Source organism: Pavona decussata, unplaced genomic scaffold (genome assembly GCF_977016875.1).
Source record: "Pavona decussata unplaced genomic scaffold, jaPavDecu1.1 SCAFFOLD_65, whole genome shotgun sequence".
In the NCBI taxonomy this organism is placed as follows: Eukaryota; Metazoa; Cnidaria; class Anthozoa; order Scleractinia; family Agariciidae; genus Pavona; species Pavona decussata.
In genome coordinates, this window is record NW_028145485.1 from 90,715 (window position 1) to 111,442 (window position 20,728).

A 20,728-nucleotide genomic window follows, 5' to 3' on the forward strand; every position below is an offset into this window, starting at 1 on the left:
TATTGAACAAAAGGACAGGCTTGTGACAGTTATTATCATATATGCATCTCCGCCATTTTACTCTGTTTATCTCTTGTAGTATTTGGCATTTAAGCAAACGAAGCTTTTCGTGTCAAACCTGGACTTTGTTGCTATTTTAGACTTTTATTTTGTGTGTTTATGTTGATAGACAATTTTTTTTAGAATTTATTAATGAAATGCATAATATGCATATACCGAACTCCTTCATCGTTAAAGAATTGATGGTTTGCATGTGACGTCATGGCGGCCATGTTGGTGCACAGGAACAATAAGATTTTTCTCCGCTGGGAGTTAACTTCCATTTTTAAGCAAACTATGTTAACGAATTTTTTTTTTGTTTGTTTTGTTTTGTACACCAACATGGCGGCGATGCAAACCACCTATAGGCCACTTTACAGTTGTGCTAAGTAACCTGGCTTGGATTGGAAACGAGGCTGGGGGTGACCTTATTTTGATCAATCTCGTACCCAGAGTCTTCAGGCTTTTTGGTCAGCGGGGCAACGCCGGGAAGACTCTGGGGACATCGAATTTTATTACCGCAGGATTTCTGCGGTAAAACAATGGAAACCTTTACGGAACAGCCAATCAAAACAATTGAATTTTTTCGATGTCCCCAGAGTCCTCCCGGCGTTGCCCCGCTGACCAAAAAGCCTGAAGACTCTGGGTACGAGATTGTATTTTGATACAAAGCTCACTGCTTTTCATATGTAACTTCAAACTAGTTAGCATAATAACAGCATGATCTACATATGAAAAGCAGTGAGGTTTGTTATCAAAACAAGGTTACCCCAGCCTTGTTTTCAACCCAAGGCCAGGACACTAAGCACACAACTGTAAAATGGGCTATTAGCGACAAGCGTAACTATCTCTGTTTTATAGTTAAAATTTAAGAAAGCGATCTCTGGCTAAAATGATTAAAAACCAAAGTGACACCTAACGCAGATAACAATTCTTGCCCGTTACCTGGACAATACAACATTCTTTTTAACAAACATTCATAATTATTTACATTTTTATTATTTCGCAATTCACGTTTTTTGTTTAAAATTTTTTTTCTCATCGCTTTCTTATCACTCATTTTACTCGTCGAAGACTGCAGTTCGGGCAGTCGAAAGCTCGTAGTTTTTAATCATTTTAGCCAGAGATCGCTTTCTTAAATTTTAACTACGTTTCATCCTGGTTACGGCCCCTCAACATTTTTACATATCTGTGTTTTGCTGAATATTAATAAACCTGAACGATGAACAACGTAAATTCTGTGTCCCGAGACGGTATAAAAGAGTGAACATGCTTTGGTGATTAGGACACAAGAGTCAACTGCCAAGAAATTATCTGCAGAAATATTGATTCGCTCTCTTAATTTTATTGAGAATAGTACCTTAAAGAAATTAATATTAATTTGTGTATACTTTCTGACTTCTAAGAGGTCTGCCGGCAATGGATTGATCTGTGCATCTAGCACAGGAAAAAAATGTGTCCATTTTTGTTTTTGGTTGGACAGCGTCTGGTCTAAAGGTATCTGGGCTGAGCATTCGTCCCCCTGAGTTTTTTCAAACATTTAACTACAAATCATACACATTATTCCTCACCACAATGGTATTTATTGTGAATAGAATCTGTATCTTATATTGCTGTGGTGAGCTTTCACTTTCACTTTCCCGACGAAATCTTGGAGCATATTTATTTCTGAAGACGCTGGAGACAAGAACCGTCCTAGGGCTCAAAGTACGATCGACATATATGGAATCACATGAAAGAATTATCAGTCAAAAATAATACTAGAACTTCGTGTTAATGGAACCTACAGTGTTATTAATTCAATAATTATCCTTGGTTCTAGAGTAGAGTGTAATTCATATTCTGGTTCGTAACTTGCTTTACAGGTTCTAACTGGAGTGTACAGCATTCATAATTCTTTGGTTTTCATGGTTCCTTCCTGTATGATGGGTATGGGCAGAGTGAGCATGATAATCCCAGACAGACAGCACACGGAACCCAGAATCTTGCCAATAGCCGTGACTGGAATCATGTCACCATAACTGAAAAAAAAAAGAATAAATAAAAAAATGCAGAGTAAATGCCATTAGTTGAAGTTTACAGTACAGTGGAACCCCGCTTTAAGGACCCCCGCTTGATACAGAGAGTTGTATTTGTCCTGACGACAAGCTCGTATATTTTGAATTCTCTTACATTATCCCGCTTGTTTGGTCTCTATCATGGCGCTGTCGTGTTCAGTTTTCTACGCAGTCCGATCAGCTTTGCAGAAATTTGAGTCAGATAATAAGGACACTTTTACCTGTCCCTTTTGCGTCCGTATTAACCTGGTTCGCCAGTGCGTTCTCGTTTAAGGAGCTTGTTCATTTTCACGCTTTTTCAGGCGTTTGCGGGGCGAAAAATGGTTTTTCAAACCACGTAGACGAAATACCACGTGATAACATCCGCTGACGTAATGTTGGGTACAATATATGTGGCGAATAGTGCGAAACAGAAGGCTAGAGGAGAGGAGGGAGATATTGCTTCGCTGGCGCCTCCTGACAATGAAAGTTGTAAAAACAATCAGAAGACAAAGGGAGTAAGAATGCACCAGTATCCCTTGTAGTAAGAAATTAATGAGCGTAAACAAAACTGTTGACCCCAATATTACGTCATGAGAGGGAATTTCGAAGCAAACTCGACCGGACCATTTTTCGGGTCAAAATAGTCCAACTTTCGGCGTATGTAGAATCGTCAACAAACTTCAGCAGCGAACCCCCGAATGAAGTGACAGCCCTATAGTACAACCCGACAATGGCGACTAGAAGAGTATTGACCAACCATGAATGCATTTCCTGAGTGGCTCGCCGACAATAAGTTACCCCTTGAAAATTGGATGATCTTAAAATTAGCGTGTAAGCTCGAGAAGCGAATATTCGTTTTAACTGACGTCAAATTTCTCGCGGAGTAATAACAGGCGATAGTCCCTCGATAGAAATGCTCTATTGATTAAATAGACCACGTTCCCGAGAGTAACAATAATAAACAGAGAATTATTGAGGAATGTATCTTCTTACCCCACGGTCATCATTGTAATGATAGTGTACCACGTGCTGTCAGGAATACTCTTGAACTTTGTCTCATCCGCTTTCATCTGTTCAACGTAAAACAACACGCTAGAAAATAAGACATTCAGCAACAAAAACGCAAAAAACAAGAATCCCAGATCGAAAATTGCTCGCTTCAGTGCTCTTCCCATCTGCCGCATGTGCTTTGAATGCCGGGAAAGCTTGAATATCCGAAACACTCTGAGCATGCGCAGAACCATCAAACTATTGGCGTTCTCCACTGCAGAGGACGATTTGGGTGAAAAGTGTTTGAATAAAATTATCACATAAAACGGTGCAACCGCCATTAAATCGACGATGTTCATTTTGTTGATAATGAATTTCCAACGATTATCTGAAGCGTAGAGTCTGAGAATATATTCCAGGGTGAACACACTCATGCAGAAAGCGTCAATTGCAAAGAAAAGCTGGGGATATTTTTCCTCGCATGTTAACTTCTTACAGCATCGTTCTGTCTCGACGATTGTGCACACAACACTAAGATATATCAGAACGGCAATAAAACTCTGAACGCATTTCCCCAAGCGCGTTGTTTCGGTGTTTTCCAGAAGGTTCCATAGCCATTTCTGAAGAAAGGATTTGTTTTTAAGTGCTCGCCGCTTACTACAATCGCATTGTGGCGCCTGTTGTTCTTTAGGGCGCGTTTTCTTTGAAAAATTATAAAATTCCTCAAAGCAACATTCGTTGATGTCATCGACGTCAATTCCGTAGAAACGCAGTTCTTCGTGGAAGGCACCTAAACAATCTTCGTAGGATAGGTGCAACTTTCCATCGCGATAAAAGTTGAGGATATATCTGAACATGTGTGGATCTCTATCCAGGAAATACTCTTTCTTATCATCATCGAAGTAAAGCTTAATAGCCTCGCTACCCAGTAATGTGTTAGGGTATTTCTTTAGTGTGCTATCCCATGTACAAAACCTCCGTCCACTAACATTTATCGTTACTCGCTTGTCAACTTTCTCGGTTCTCAGTTTGCCAAGTTTGTTTTTTGATTGGAGTGTCATTCAATTGTCTGTCATTAACTTCTTCTTTTTTCTTCTTTGGTTATTCAGCGCACGTCTTAAAGTTTGTCAACCGTTTTAATCCGTTGGCGATGAAATTAGTCTGCGAAAACAAAAACAAAACACGTAGAAGCAATTAAAATTGTCAGGAAAAAGCCAGCAAAAAAAAACAATCAATGATTAAATAGAGAAAATGACAACAAATATAAACTAGACCGTCATTGATTTGAAGAGGGAGTCTCGCGTGAAAAGAAACTTATGTCTAAGAAAGCTGAAAAATTTAGCAAATGAAACAATAGACAAAGAAATTTTAGTGATATCATTATACAATTTCATAATACAGAAATTATGCATCTGAAAAACAAAATAACTTAGGAATTGAAACAATGGACAAGCAAATTATAGACATTATTGGGCAAACAGTCATTACGAATAAAATGGACAACGCAGAGCGGCAGACAAATAAAACATTATTATGCCTCAATTTTAAAATAAATTGGCCTACTGTTGCTTGCTTACAAGAAATTGAAACTTAAATAAAATCAGGACATATTAATTGGAACCTTTTGAATACAGCGATGTTGTGTTTTTATTAATTCTGTTAGCACAATATTAATTTGCATTTAAGTGTCGTTTCGATTTGTTAGCATATCGTAGAGAATTGGCCGAGCGCAACAGCGCAACAATTTTTTTTTCTCCTTTAAACTGCACTCTACTAGAATGTCCTTTAATACTAAAAACACTCGTTTATCTGTGAGCTGGCACACAACTGTCAACGATATGCCAAAAAAATATACATACATATTACCATCGAGCACAACAGTTTCAGCGGTGTAATAATTTCCTTTCTTCAAGTAAGCATTGTAGAGGCTTGACAGTGAGTTATTTAAGTCCAGTCTCTGTTTATCGATATTCCATCGTGGAATGTATACACAAATGAAATTAGTTATCATTTTCTTGGTTTACTGTGGTCTCCATTCTTAATCTACCCCCGCCGGTTTTTTAATTACCAAAGAACATCCGTTTGGCCAAAGCGACTCCTCGGTCATTATCAGCATTTTATATTCCGCTTCACCGGCATATTAAAGGTGGGATTCTAATTTATAAACGATATTTAACAAATGTATCATGAGTGAGGCTATTAGTAGTCTTACCTGTATTGCACTTTAGTAAAAGGGCCATAGCTTTCGGTTGTTTTGATCAAATTGTATTTTTAAATGGAGTTTAAACTCCATTTAGTCTGTTTAGTCTGAGGCCTTTCAAGAATCTTGCTTGTATTTCTTTTAAAGGTTTTTATATTTCATTGTAGGCCTCGCAATGTGAACACATGTTGAGTCCGAGTGAAAATGTCGTAATTGTTAATTCATCTACCGTGTGATGAAAAATAAATACATTTGTTTTTAAACGAATTTTAATTGTATGTATGACATCCGCGTTTGTGCACCTGCCAATAAAAAAAGCCCGTACTTAGCACGTGACGCCCAAGGTCGTGTGATAAGTGCCATATTAACCTGTGACTTGTTCTTATCCTTGCTATAAAGTCTTTAGTCAAACATACTTCGTATTCTCTTGATAAGCCATGAAATATAATTCGCACCGTATTCTTTCGTTAAAAGCAAATTTACCTTTTTGTATTTTAACTGATCCGATTACTAAAGTTGTAAACACCTGTCGAATAGCAGCCAATCAGAATTCGCGTTTGTCAAAAAACCAAAAAATATCCTTCCTCGAAAGTGATATCGCTTTCGGGTATGATGTTTTGCTAATCAGGCAACTAATCGAAAATAAGGACCGTATTCATAACGAGTTATAGCTTGGCAAAGCCCCGAAAACAGGATCGGAAAAGAATTCTCGCAGCCAATGGCTGCCTACCCATTAACACAATTAGTAACATCACGTTGATGTTTGCTGTAGCTTGTGTCTATCACCTTAAAAAGAAAAAAATAAATAACAATAACAATAACAAAACAATAACAATGACAATAACAATAATAATAATAATAATAATAATAATAATAATAATAATAATAATAACAATAATAATACCTAGCTTTGCTCATTTGTTGTCGGCTGTTTTTCCTGGTGTACAATTTAACAAAATTGTTCAAGACCCGGGAATTAAAAACGTTTATTTTTACCCGGTGCGAATGATTATCGGATATTTTAATCACAATTATGGTCGACCTTTATTATTTGTTTGGTTTGCTTGTTTTCGTGTCAGGGCCATACACGCCTATAGCTATGGCTTCTCCAACAAAAGAAAAATTAAATGTTTCTACCGAAGTTTGTTCAGTTCAGAAACATTGCAAATGAATAGACGCTTTCAGTTCCACCTCAATTATTTTGTGCTTCCAGCAGAATATACGTACTAGAGTCTCATGGAAACTGGTCCCAACTTGAAAGGGAACTGGTCATAACAAGTTTCCTCGAAGAGGACCCACCATGTCTGGGTTAGGGGAAGGGGGGAACCGATGACACGAACTATCTCATGAACATTACCAACAAAATTTTCTTGGATTTAAAATTCGAGTTGACACAGAAATATTCAGCTAACACCCCTTGGTCCTTCCTTGGATAACAAGAGTCAGAGGCAAGAAAAGTGAGGTTTAAATCTCATTGTCTTTACGACATAGATGGCACAATGACACCAACGATTGGTCTTGAAAGCAATTCCTTTTTGCTTTAAAATCCAAGCTAGTGTAAGGAAATCATGACGTGTTTCAAGAGAACAGCTCCAACGCATTTTCCCGTGGAATTGGATGGCTTGGACGATAAACCGTAGGCCCCGTCTCACAAACCTTATTTGTAAATAACTCTGTGGGACGTTAAAGAACCCACTCACTGTTCGCAAAGAGTAGGGGACGTAGTTCCCGGTGTTGTGGTCTGGTCTTTGTGCGTATATTCCGTATATCCCGGGTCCGCAGTAATTGGCCTTAGCTGTTGCGGTATCCCTGTCCGTATTGGACAAAGCTAAATAAATAAATAATTTGCACTGAAGTTTCATCAGCAAAAGTCAATTCTTGGTGTAACGATTAAAGATGACTTTAAATGGAACGATCACATTGAACATATCACTAGTAAAGCTTTCAAGCTCTTATATACCTCTTTAATAGAGCTGGAATCAGCTCTAATGACCTTGTCTTGTCAGTTCTATTTTATTGTAGTGTGATAGGATCAGTTCTTGAACATCCATGTGAGTTGCTTTATCGCAACCTTCCAAGAACCTATCGGATGGAACGAAGTGTATCCAGAAACGCGCAATGCGAACAGTTTTTCCTGACCTAAAGTATCCAGATGCATTAGAAATGGCTGGTATTCCAACACTATATGCCAAACGAGAATCACTATCAAGGAATTTATTTAATGATTGACATACAAAGATTATAAGCTTGGTAACCTTTTACCACCAAGTCAGTTCATCAGAGACACTTAAGGAGTACGAGACTTTTTGATACTCCTACATGAAAAACAGATCGATTAACGAATTCCTTCATTATAAGCCATGGCATATGATTATCTGTATTACAACAAATAATTTTTATGATATTTTAGTCACTCGTATTAGTCTTTTATACATTTATTGTGAGTATCTATTAGTATATTTTGAGACACACAATTCAATTTCCTAGACTACGAAGTGTTGTATTTAATAAACGATTTATCTATCTAAAATTATTAAAACATTGGATAATGCAATTATAGGGACTTGATTGGCTTAGCGGCCATGGTATATGAGCCATTATACCATGACCAAGAAATAGCAACCATTAAATTGTCTTCTGGTTGTTCTTGCAACATCAGCGCGCCTCGTTGGCTATCTATCATCTGATACTCAACGCGCGCTCGTGGAATAATTGTAAAATATACTGCTTGTCATTATAAACAAGAGATAAGAGACGAGATTCGGTCATCGACCACGTCACGCATTACGTGTTCAAAGAGGTCAAGTTTTTTTCTGGTAGCCGCCAACTTGATCCGCCATGTTTGATTTGTCAGATATTTTTTTTCAAAGACCTTAGAAAACCGCAAAATTAAATGAAAAATTATTTAAATTGAATAACAATGTTCTACTGAAAATGTTCATCAAAGGGCAGAAAAATAAATCAACATTTCTACAAAACCATGCCTCTCAAAATGTTGTTACCATTGAAATATTAAGTTACGTACCATGGCAAAATGTTACCAAATATTAAAGAAAGGAATTGTAAGTGATGACGCTATGGTTAAACTGGAGTAAACTGGAGCTTTATCCGATTATGAATGCCTTCTATAGAGCAAAACGAGAACTTTATATATCATGCTACAGTTCAGAATACTGTAATATATTCAACGTTTCCTAAACTCACCTCGTCTTGTCAACATCAGTTAAAACATGAGTTCGATTTGAGCATCCAGGGTAAAGCCGTGATGAGATCGCCTTGGGGAACTGCGAATATGGTTCCAATTAAAGGGGTTCAGTATTAAAATACCGGTATATCTGTTCTTTATACACTAGTACAAACGCTTTGGGCCTTTAGTCCTTAAATTTGTCACCAAAGGAAGTTCAAGATAACGAGATTTCAGTATGCTCTGAATTTTCCGCCTGATACTGTCTACACTTCCGCAACTAGGCCGCCCACACTTACCACCCCCACCCCCTCGGTCGCCTCTTCCCTGAAGTCGTTTCACATCAAAGTTCAACTATCTAAAGCTTGAAGCATTAGGTATGAACAAATCAAGCTTACCATTAACAGCCTTCTTAAAAAATCAGTAGATTGTTTCCAATTTGAAAATTTTGATACATGTGTTTACGGATATTTTCTGTGAAAGCAATAGACTATTGTAAAAAAAAAAAAACCCGCATGCGGATGTAAATAAAACCTTGTGTTTACGCAGAACTACGTCAGGTATTCGTGTACACTTGACAATTTTACACCTGCTTTTCAATTGCTTGAATTTCTAGAAGATAATATTTTGTTTTTGACCGGATACAATAACTCTGTCGAATATTGTAAGATTATATTACGTAACTGACATTTTTGAGGACGTGACGCTAAATTTAAATACCCCAATCATGTCTTTGTCAACGTAAAGCACCAAAGGATATTTTTGCGGAGTCCAGGAGCGAAGAGATCGAGATTGAGACGAGCGAGTGAGACCAGCATTCGAGAAAGTTTTCCAACGTTTGTTGAGTTCACAATGTATGAGATCTGACGAGAAATTAAATGTTAGTTTTACCCTTCTTTTCGTGAATTTCAAATGCAATTTTTCTTTCATGAGAAACTTTCTTACCCTGGTAAATAATACTGAATACACTGCTCCTATTGAGCACGTTGCTGTGTGACAACGTTTACATCTTCGTCCAAACAAAGGACTTCATTAGGCATATGACAAGGTTACCCTTTCACTTGTAAAGGAGAGTACATCCACGCTCGTGCGAGAGATTCTGTTTTAGTAACTATGAGTTACTCTTGAAGACAGACACGAACAGCGGCCGGAAGTGAACGGTTCGCCCTGTTGCTTTTGCTTCCGGTTGCGCTAATTGCAAAATGTACTCCCGTGAGTTATAAACCTACTTTTGCCGACCACATTTTACTGTAACTCACGCAATGCCGTGTCCTCGACTTTTCATTAAATCTTGAACTCTTGACAAACTCACTGAAGTCTACATACTTGTGCTGCATGTTGTCAGGAAATGCCTGTTTCAGCTGGCTCTGTGGTAATATTGTCAGATTGTTTTGTCTGATACCTTCGCTATCGTTCGATATCATTGTTATCGGATAATAATTACGTCATTTTAAATGAACTTTGCTGATATGGAAGTAATTAAACATAAGATGGAAATAAATTTTATTTGAACGAAAAGAAAGGCAAATCACACAGTAACACAATAATTTGTGTAATTGAGAATTTGCTAAGGAAACTCGATGGCAAAGTACAATATCATACAATACAAATTACGCGTGGACATTAAAAATGCCTTAGATCAGAAATAAGCACGCGCTGTCATTGGTTCCCTATAAGTCGTATTCACTGTTTTCTTAGTGTTTGCTTCTTCAAGGAATTTTTCTTTCACTGTTTTAAGTTTTCCATAACGTTCTGCATTGAATTCTGTGTATTGGAAAAAAAAATCAATGAAATCAGATGATGAAGAAAGGAGTGGTTTAAATTTGTGGTCTCTAGTGGGTTAATGTTGAAACCAAAGAATATGTTTCAGCCATTAGGCTACAACCTGCGACAAAACACATTGAGAACATTTAATGTTTCTTTTTTCCCGATAGAAATTGTTTCTTTTGGTATGTTGATAGCGTTTTCATAATGCAGGGAGGATTGTGTCTACAATAGGATACTAAAAAAGTATCTTAATTAACACTTTTTCCACTCAGTTTCACAATAAACGAATAAATTATTAAGCGCTATGTGTCTCGTAAGGTGATTGTTAAGCATTTTGAGGGCTATATCATCAAAAGCTAAAATATCAGACAGAGTGGAATAAAACAGATCAGTGTCATGGCAAAGCTAGCATAGTACATTTATTGATTGATTTTATTTTTATTTTATATTATTTTTTGAGTGACGGTAACAACCTGCGTTCCCAATAAAAAGCGGGTCTGGAGCTGGGGCGTGTGTTAGTAACATCATCTATGTTCTACAGGCTAAACCATGGTTTCCAGTCCAATCCCTAAGCTTGTTCTCACAGGAATGGAAAACTGTTTGGCATAAATTGTCTGGTTCTCGTTTTTAGGCGTCTTTTTATATTCTAAAGTGGATCAAAAAACGTTGGCTTTCCATTGGTCTCAAGTGTCCCTTTTTGAGTTATCCATTGCGAGGGTTGCTATCTTTACGGTTTTTGATCACAGCAAGCAGACAAATAAATTGTAACGAACAGAATTTCTACACCAAAAGCAGAGATAGAGCGCATTGTTTTTTATTTTATTTTATTTATTATTATATTTTTTTATGCGTTCTTGAACGAGCTTAGAACGGAAGCTGTAAGACTTTCTAGGAGAAAATTGTAAGAGCAATATTCACGGTCAGTATTTCGTCATGACCTTTCCAGGCGAAGAATTTGAACGAAAAAGACTGGTAACAATTAATCGCAATAAGGAGGGAGGTATGGCTTTCAAATTGGGCTGTGGATCAATATTACAAGCGAGAACAGAACAGAAATGAAATATTGATTCATCACCAAGACATGAATTAAAACAAATGGATATTCTACTGTAATTTTCCTTTAATTAAAAGCTACTTACGAATTGCTTCGCATACGAACCGCATGCATGTATAAAAGTTATTCACGTTTATAATGGATTTTTGTTTCAAAATGCTGAAATAATTGTTTTGACTCAATTTCTGTTAATTTAGTGGCACAATAGTGAATACAATTATTCATCTGGTTGCTTAATAATATGCCGTAAGTTATCGCCTGGACATTCTGTTGAAATTGTAAGAAGAATTTTTTTTAATTGGAATATTATCCCCTTTGCGAGGAAAGCCCAAATCAATGGCAATAAATTGTCTGCAATGAAAGATATTCAGAAAAAAATGATAATAAAAAAGGTTCTGAAAACATTATCTGCGTATCTGCCCAAAATGTCGTTATCAGAACACAATATATGGCCGACAAATAACGTCGTCGTTTTAATTTTCTTCTTCACTAGTTCTAGATCTGTTGTCTCTCAACCGTTAATTCACTTATCGATCCTTTCTAAAACAAAACATATCTGCTAAGTTTGTTTTCAAAGTGGGTCGTTCTTGTAGACTAATTTGATTCAGTAACTGTATACTTCATTAGTAAATCAAGCCGTACATCCTTTATCGTTGCATAATATAAAAATAATTTGTCAGCTTGAATGTGAATTTTATATTGAATTTACTAGGATTTTTCACAGACGAAAATCTGTCTGTCTGGATTTTTTTTTAATATTTTTATTTTATTTTATTTTTAGTGGTACTCGTTTTATGGCTTGTAAACAAAACATTTATTCAAGATTTTTGCCACGGTCAATTAACAAATTTTAAGTCACATGTTTCTCTTCGTATTTTTTCTCACCGGTTTGACATGATATATGCTTTAATTCAAAACAAAATACCTTGAATCATCACAATTATTCATTCAGAAAAAACAGAACGAAGACCTAAGAGATAAAGCGAAGATGGCCTAGTGAAGAGACATACATTTTTGCGCGGACTGAAAATTCAGAACCATCCTGCATGCTGCGGCGATTGACAGTGGAACAATCTCCCGCTGTTTTGTCGATATGATTGCGTTGGCTTCAGTGATCAAGTCCTAAGGCCATTACGTTCGTAAATTACAGTCGTAAGGAAGATCGGAGTGGATTACGCTTATGCCAAACAAAGCCTGTTAATTTAAAGGAACAAATTGTCTTTCCTCGTATGATAATTATGAAGGAAAGTTACAGTAAGATGGCTTAGTAAAGAACCCATAAAAAAAGAAACGAATACAGCTACGTATAAGGCATACCTGACGTCGATCGCTTCTCATTTATCTTGCTTCTCTCGGCATACGTGTGTGTATGTACGTTTGCTTTCTTTCCTCTCCGTTTGTTGACGTATGTTATCAATACCAAGTCAATATCGAGTTATATTTCCTTCTGTTGTCTCTGCATTTGCATGAAAGAACATAAACACATCTTTTGTTTTCGAAATAACTGAAGCCGAGAAATCTTTGCTTTAATGTCATACGCGACTTTTGAAACAGAGCAGAACGGCGAAGTATTATAATAACCGTGCAATAAGTTTCAGGTGTTGAAGCTTTGTCGTCTGTGTCACGTGTTCGCTATTGATTGCTCTTTTGGCGGCTTTTTTTTTTTTTTGTTTTTTTTTTTTTTACAAAAAGCGCAACTAAAAATCCACGCCGTCTCAGATTTTATCAATATCGTGAAACAGCGTGATTGTTTTGATTTTTATTCTCATAATACCCACCCTTGTCAAAAGCACACGAGCTAAGAATGCTTTGCCCTCTTAACATGTTGCAAATTCTTGTCAAATACAATGCAAACCCAATTCTGCCCTTGTTGATGCATAAAGTTCTGAAATATAGATTCGTGCAATGTGCTGCGAATCGGGTGATCCCTGTAAGATAAGCGACATCATCAATCTGAGTTGCGATTTATTTAAAATCGTCACGTATGGAATAATTGTTAGCCCTGCTTCATAATGTACCATCTACCGATTGTCGGTTGTCTGCGTAGCATAGTCAACCTAAAATCTTACAAATTAATAATTGCACTAGCTCGCTTTGAAGCCATTAAAATACTTTTGTTTCGGGTTTTAAAGTGAACATAACAAGCAACCAGAGATGCGAAAATGCAAATCCATTGTACGACAGGACTCTTTTGCCGCTTAACGAGCAAGGACCGACGAATTTAATTGGATTTCCAACCATGCCATTATAAAGTTGACTTTCATCTAATGGAACAGGTAACTGGCCAGCTTTACGGAACAATAGAACTTAACAACAGATAGGATATTGCACCAAAGCATGTATTCGCTAATGAAAGCTGTGGATGGTTCGTTCTTTGAATAGACATTGCGTCTCTTCAATGCACATTATTTCCCTGGAAACCAATCAATCTACCATGATCAAAAGCCCATGCGTTTGAAATAAAAACTGTAGAGTTGTGATATGTAACATCAAACGAAAAACATGGTAGATAAAAAGTAAGAATTAGTCATTGTTAGTCAACTTTACCATGCAGTTTGAAAGCATTTTGTCCATATGAACAGTGCTTATTCGCTAATGTGTTCACAATACGGACATTTAACTGACAGTGTACACGGAACGTTCACTTTGCTAATGTAAAAGAACAACCGGCCGTTCTTACAATTTAGCGTCGGCATATGGAAACACCGCAACATCAAATCGAATTGTAAATTAAAAGCATACTATTACCCAAACATTACCTGAGTATTTTTTATATATTACTTTTTACTACGATGAATATTTCAAAATATAGTCGATGGTTGCCAAATACCCTACCCCAACATTAAAAATCGAGGTCCTTTTAGTGTTTTGTTTTGTTTTGGTTTTTTTTGTTGTTTTTTTTTTGTATGAGAAAGTGAACCAGGACCCAAATGAGTTTGTGTACAGGAAATATATATTCACCCCTTCTGAGGTTAAGCATGAATTTGTGTAATACTCATCTTATGAGCAATACTTGCAGCTGAAACTGCGAGGTATATGCCAGATGTAGGATGATTAAATTCGTACAAAATATATTAATTCCTTATATCTCTACTGAAACATTTTCCTCTATTTTAGTAAACAAAAGTCAACTTCGTACTAGAAAACAAACTACTAGGAAAAAGTTCTTAAGCAGAATATTTCCCAATTGGAGATCGATCTTTGAAGAAATTATTATACCTGTTCTACGTCGTTCCGTTTAATAACATTTATTTGCTTTTATTCCCTTTTGCTGTCACAATATTGAAAAACTGTCACATCTTTCCTTTCCATTTGGTTTGTGTAGTTTGTGCGCACCGCGGTAAATAATATCATACAACTGTGAATTTTCTTTACGTTTTTCTTTCTTTCTCTATTTTATGATTGCGAAAACTTGTTTAACATTACAATTCCGGCATAAATCCTGGGGGAGCGAATTATTTTATTTTATGATAGGGCAAAAATAATAATCTTTCCAACAAACCGACGCACATAATTGTGTTTGAGGCATGGTGCCATTCTTTGTTTGAACCCTTGCTTGCAACTGAATATAAAACTGACATGGTGTCCTTTTTTGGAACATCGTTTCATGCTAGAACATTTCTGATTCGACTGATCATATATCCTTGTAATGAACAGCACTGTCATTTGGAGAAAAGTGAGCAGACGTGCTCAGAGATATCACTGAGGCGCTTGTAAAACACTACTTTAGAATGATACAACGTTCGGTTCCTTACCTCAAAGTTTTCTTTATCAAACAGCTATCTGACAGCGCTTGCTTCAGCAAAGCTTGGTTGTACTCGAATTGTTCGCTTCAATTCGACCGACAGAAACTCAAAGCCTTAATAAAGGCAAACAGATTAAAGCAGATTTAACTTATTTCCCTCTTGCATATCTTAGTTTGCAGAAAGGATCCCTATTGGCTGAACAGTTAAATAAAACCCTTTCAATGCACACAAGAAAACTGAACTCGGAAGTAATGAGACGTCGCGACATAAAATGAAGTTTGCATAATTTGGAGGATGAGTTCAAGAATACGGCTTACTTCGTGAAAATTAATTGATATTTGCCCAGAATTATTGAACCACATTTATTGGCAGTAAGTTAAAATTTTAAGCAGTTTGAAGGGAAAAAAGCAAGCGAGCACTTAAGCTTGACTTATCCACCAGGAAGCTATTTACAAATCCACAGATAGTAATCTGATTGAAGATGTCTGTTGCTTTGTCAGTTTAGTTTAACGCCTCAACAAGCAATGAGTTTAACATAAGCTCCTAACAGGCAGTACTCGCCGAAAGGAAATTTATTCATAATCGTGAAAATTCAGGTAACTGTCAAATTTTAGCTGTCAACCGGCACTCCTCTATTTGTTTTGTGACCTGTAATTAGTTCATATAAAAAGCGGAATGACCTGCATGTATTTTCTTATTTCAAAAAGTCCATCATCACACAGACTGGACTAACATTATTTAAATCCAACTCCTCGTATCAAAAGCAGCTACAATTTTAGTCGTGATGGAAAATAATATGTAGCATGTGTCTTTTCATTATACACTCTTTTGTGTTTTTATGAAAACGTTAAGGATGAAACTGACCCAAGCTCAAACTAAAATATGGGGCATTTTTCTTCAGTTCTGCACTTTGAGTCTAGGCTAGCCAGATGCGTGTGCCAAAGGTAATTGATATGATACAGCGCACCTTGATCTTTTTAGGTTTCCTCGCGTCACGTTCATATTGGTTTTTGGAATTCTATACCACGTCACTTAAGAAAATGTTAAGAGCATGGCAGGCTAAAAATATGACAACAAAAACAATTTATAACAAAAATAGGAGCATTCCGGTTCGGTTCAACCTCGAACGCAAAATCAGCGTTCTCAGATTCATGTACAAAAAGACTGTATATGTTGTGGTTCAATTTTGTCCTTAGTTCAAATTTTTTTTTCCAGTTTTTCAAACTCATTATCATACTTTACCATACCCAAGAACAACAGAAAATTTATATTTACATCAAGGACAAATTTAGACTACAACATATACAGTGTAAGTCAAACAAAAATTGCGCCAATTAACTTTTCCGACGCGCATTATGAACGTCGGAAGAGATGAAGCAGGCTTCAGCTCCCTCGAGGTTTCAGTATGCGAGTTTGAAACATTTTTCCTCCTGTCTCTTAGTCATCTATTCTTCCAACATGGTGTAATACTGTGGAGCTGAATATGGAGGCTGAAAACTTCGCCCAGGATTTCCGGCTTCAATGTCTTATAACTACTCTGGAGTGCATTGCATGGGCGACATGTGTCAGATATAGTTGAGAGAGTCAAATTTCGGTATTAGATGAGTCAAGACTATCCGTCGAACGGCATGCTTTGCGCGCGTTTGTTGCTGTCTTGGCACCGATCATTAATAGAGCTAATATGTGAGACTACGGCAAACAGTATATTAGAGTCGAATATTTCCGTAGAAAGATTGCCAGAAGGTTGGTTGGTTCATGTTTTTGGTGTCTGAAGAATTTGAAACTCTGAATTTTATTGGTATTGTGAAGCTGTTGTTCATCAACGCGATGGAATATCGAAGCCGAACTACTGAAAACCTCAAACTCAATGCATTTGATAACTAGAACAAGAAAGGTCTTATTGCACTTGCAGGTAAGCGTGTAAAATCAAGCAAAAGGATGGTATTGGCTACGATTGCCCTTGCCACACGGCCAAGTCTTTTAAACATGCCAGGATGTGTTGACTCGGGGACTGCATATAGGCCATGCGTGAATAAGCTTATGTTAAGAAGACTTCGGCTTTCTCTGTGACAGGATGTAGATACCAGTTGTGAACTTGAATTCCCGCATGCGCCGTCATCGCTGAAGTTCTAGGCCCCCGCCGGCTTGCACAAACTCGCGGCTTCGCCGCTTAAGTTCAACAAACAAGACCAGCCGGCTCGGGAAAGTAAACATTTTAGCTCTTATCGAAAGCTTCGAAGTGATCATTATGCAGACATTTTCGATTGGTTTGTAAGCAACAGATGGAGATATACTTTAATGCATTTGTTGTAATTAACTTGCGCATGTTACTGCTGGTCTTCAATGCAAACTAGACCAGCAGGATGAATGCCCGGCCGACAGCTCTGTATACTTGAAAAGTTAGAAACCTGAAGCCGGGAACGAATACCGTAGGTACTTGTTAACCGTTGGAGGAACCTGGTGAAGCACAATTACGTTTTACATGTCGTTGTGCCAAAGACAGTCGAAAAAAAAAAAACGGAGTCAAAATCTATAATTGAAGAGCGAAATAGCAACCAGAAGGTAGTTAAGCCATGGATTTGTTAAAAAGAGACCTTAAAGTTAGATCAGTTCGGCTTCTCAAGGGAAAAAAAAAACGTGAAGTACTGCTTAACCGTATGGCATTAGAGGGAGGGCATTGGAAGCAATGGTTCATGGGTCGGAAATGGTGTGAAGTAGAACTGTACTCTAAGAGACCATAAAATAACTTCATAAAATGTTCAAAACTCAAGTGGAACCACGTGTCGCAAGCGAGTGGTTTCACAGCCATGTTTTGAATATGGTCTGTAAGAGTATAGACCATACAAAACTGCTTTCAATTTGTATTACTACGATCACATGGAAAAAGTACGAGCGGAATTGGCTTTATTTTCGGTTGAGAAAGCGCGTGTATTACATCTAACGTCATTTTTATTGTCTGTGTTCTTATGGACAATAGCTACGAACCAATCAGCGCGCTGGAATTTTGTCAGTTATTGCAAAAACCCTTTAGTAAGTGTAACAGCCATGCTACAAGCCAACTGCCCGTAGAACCATACTAATGAACGACAAAAGCCATCTAGACAAATTAGAAACACAACGCCACACTCATTTATGACTATTAAATCAAAACTGAATCGCACAGACAGTCATTCCACCCTGCAATTGTTAATGTTGGAAAAAGATCCCAGAGCATATTTTCAGTTAAGTATTATAGGCAACACAAAGGTTTTCTGAAACCTAGTTGTTGACCGCCCAGTTAATAATCCTTCATCTAAGGGGTAATTGTAACGCGAAAACGTTTTCTTAGTATATCAACTATCTATCTATTTTGAGCAACACCTACTTTCGTTTAAAGAAGTTACTACCCTGCCAAGAAAACACTCAAAGAGAATGTTGAATAAGTAATTACAAAAACAAACTGCTTACTTGAGAAAATAAATTGAGAAATCTTGAAATTAACGCTGGCAATAAAGCTATCAATGCGGGCGCGTGAACCAACGCGAGAAAAACAAACGACGGACTCAGGAAAAATCGGCTTTGCACAGGTAAAAGAATAACATATTTCGAGAAGCACTTTTCGCTATAATTTACGTACAAAGACCGGTTGAAATTAAGACATTGCTTCGACGCCTTGTGTTTGATTTTTGATTTTGTCCAATTGATCGTTTACGGCTGTTCGTCATATTTTATTCAAATTACGAATTATATGCTAGCACGTTTCTGCCCTCAAGCCACAGTTATTTTCATATTGCTAGGAAAATTTCAAGTGTAAACTGCCTTAATTTTAATATCAGATTTTAGTTTACTGATTACAATGCGAGATCATTTTGAACTGTAGTGTAATAGTGGTGTCGTTTCTTAATGTCAAGCCGTATAATTTGATGTGATTAAAGTGACAAGCTATCCAGAATACCTCTGTATATCATTGTATATCATACCTCGCTGTACTGAAAATATCCGCCTTCCATAAAAATATGACTCCTGTATGGTCTGCTAAGCTTGTGAAAAATTAAAGCGACGTGAACGCCTTCCATATTAAATTCCCTCGCGAGACAACTTCAATTTGCCTTCGTGAACTATGAACAGCCATTGCAGTGAACAAAACGCGAAGTGAAACGAAAATCCCCCCCGGTGAGTGAATTGAAAACAAGTTCGTTTGCGTTTAAATCTGTAACAAAATAAAACATAATAAAGTATATACTCCAAAAATAAGTTTGGCCCTCGGTTAATTAACTCATAATCAAGATTTGTGTTTTGATTGGCAGATAGCAGAAGTCACCTGGCATTTGGCTATTGAGAGGTGTGAACGAAAAAAACAAAACAAATAGTCTATGATTGACATATGTAAATCAATGCTTTCCTCTCTTGCTCTTAAAATGCCCAATATTATTTTGTTTTATTTAAGTGCTTTTCTTTTTCTAGTGGACTGCCGTACAATTGTGTGCGAAAAATCTTCCTGGCGAAGGCTAAGTGTTTAAGCGCTGAAAAGTAAAATATTTAGCCTCACAAAAACCAGTGCCAGCAATATTTAATTACAATAGTTGGAAGGATTTAATTTACTGAAACGTTTCTTTTTTGATAACTTGATAACATTCACAAGTCGGAAAGGACATGGAGATATATTTAATTTGTCTACTCGAACTTTTTATAAAAGACGACATGTCGAATTAGTAGATCTAGAATTAAAATCAATAGTCACAGTCTTATACTAAAAGACTTCTCTGAGTTAATTTAATGGTAATAAGCGTTATATGGCATCGGTCTCTAGAGTGGTTGAGATTGTTAGTCTCCGCGATGAATGATGAATGCAATACTTCAATTTCGTGATTTGAATTTCCCATTTCTAGCACTTAACAAATTTTAATCTTGAAGAGTAATTTTATTCCATAAACTGTTAGGTTTTGCACATTGCTGGGCTTATTGGGGCTTCTCCTAATTAAACATCAGCAGATAAATTAATTATACAAGATTCTCAACCGAATCAACCAAAATGTGCTATTTTAAAAGGTCTTAAGCCCTGTATTACTCATAGCGGTTACTGAGAGTTTTGAGACAGTGAATGCGGTGTTATTAATAACCGAGTTAAACTTTAACAGGAGTGTCGGATAGGCAAGGCCGGCGTGTAGCTAATACTCTTTATTATTATTATTATTATTATTATTATTATTATTATTATTATTATTATTATTATTATTATTATTTTTTATAATAATTTATTTTATAAGAATATCGAGGCTGAGATATTGAAAAGAATATAAGTTTGTGTGGTGAAAATTTGTGAACACAATACAATTAAATTTTTTTTAACTAAACTATAAAATTCTTCCTTTCTCTAGCCGTCAAAACTAGCCCGACATTAAACGATGAAAACCTGCACTAGCCAAATATTCGATGCTAATGACAGTTCGATACAGATCTGGACACCAAACACTTGTAATTAATACCGCAAATGTAATACATTCTAAAAGGAAAATGTCATACACTATGATCTAAGAATGTTCACAAGCATATTTTTGGCCTAACATTGGCAGAAAAATAAGAATGTTAAGCCTTGGTCGGGAAATCAATATTTTTATAAAAAGAAAAGAGTGTATTACGGGAAACTTTTCAATCAAAGTAGATTTCACTCAATAAAGGAAATGAAGCGGTCTTCTTACTGTAAACAGGCTGGATGCCCACTGCAGTTGT

At 36.7% G+C, this 20,728-nt stretch overlaps 1 protein-coding gene and 1 pseudogene across 6 annotated transcripts; one reads left to right on the forward strand and one right to left on the reverse strand.

Moving 5' to 3' along the window:
- Window positions 1-1,362: 1,362 nt before the first annotated feature.
- On the reverse strand, window positions 1,363-19,170 carry LOC146478211 (A-type voltage-gated potassium channel KCND3-like). Of its 6 annotated transcripts, none has more exons than XM_085112490.1 (4): window positions 15,029-15,154; window positions 12,591-12,729; window positions 3,072-4,229; window positions 1,363-2,060 (listed from the first exon to the last, which is right to left on the reverse strand). In XM_085112490.1, the coding sequence occupies exons 3-4, from the start codon at window positions 4,127-4,129 to the stop codon at window positions 1,928-1,930; spliced, it is 1,191 nt and encodes a 396-aa protein (XP_084968616.1). In that variant the 5' UTR covers window positions 4,130-4,229; window positions 12,591-12,729; window positions 15,029-15,154; the 3' UTR covers window positions 1,363-1,927. The 6 variants fall into 6 exon arrangements, with proteins under 6 accessions (XP_084968616.1, XP_084968618.1, XP_084968620.1 ...); XM_085112492.1 differs by lacking the exon at window positions 15,029-15,154 and adding an exon at window positions 8,473-8,552 and having other exon boundaries at window positions 12,591-12,851; XM_085112494.1 differs by lacking the exons at window positions 12,591-12,729; window positions 15,029-15,154 and adding an exon at window positions 18,979-19,170.
- LOC146478212 (uncharacterized) lies at window positions 6,368-8,453 on the forward strand (annotated as a pseudogene).
- Window positions 19,171-20,728: the final 1,558 nt, after the last annotated feature.

Bases quoted from the DNA above. Each gene is read 5' to 3' on its own strand.
- LOC146478211 (XM_085112494.1), bottom strand. From the start codon at position 4,129: ATGACACTCCAATCAAAAAACAAACTTGGCAAACTGAGAACCGAGAAA. The intron at 2,061-3,071 runs GTAAGAAGATAC...TTTTTTTTTCAG, and splicing joins ATTACAATGATGACCGTGGG to TTATGGTGACATGATTCCAG.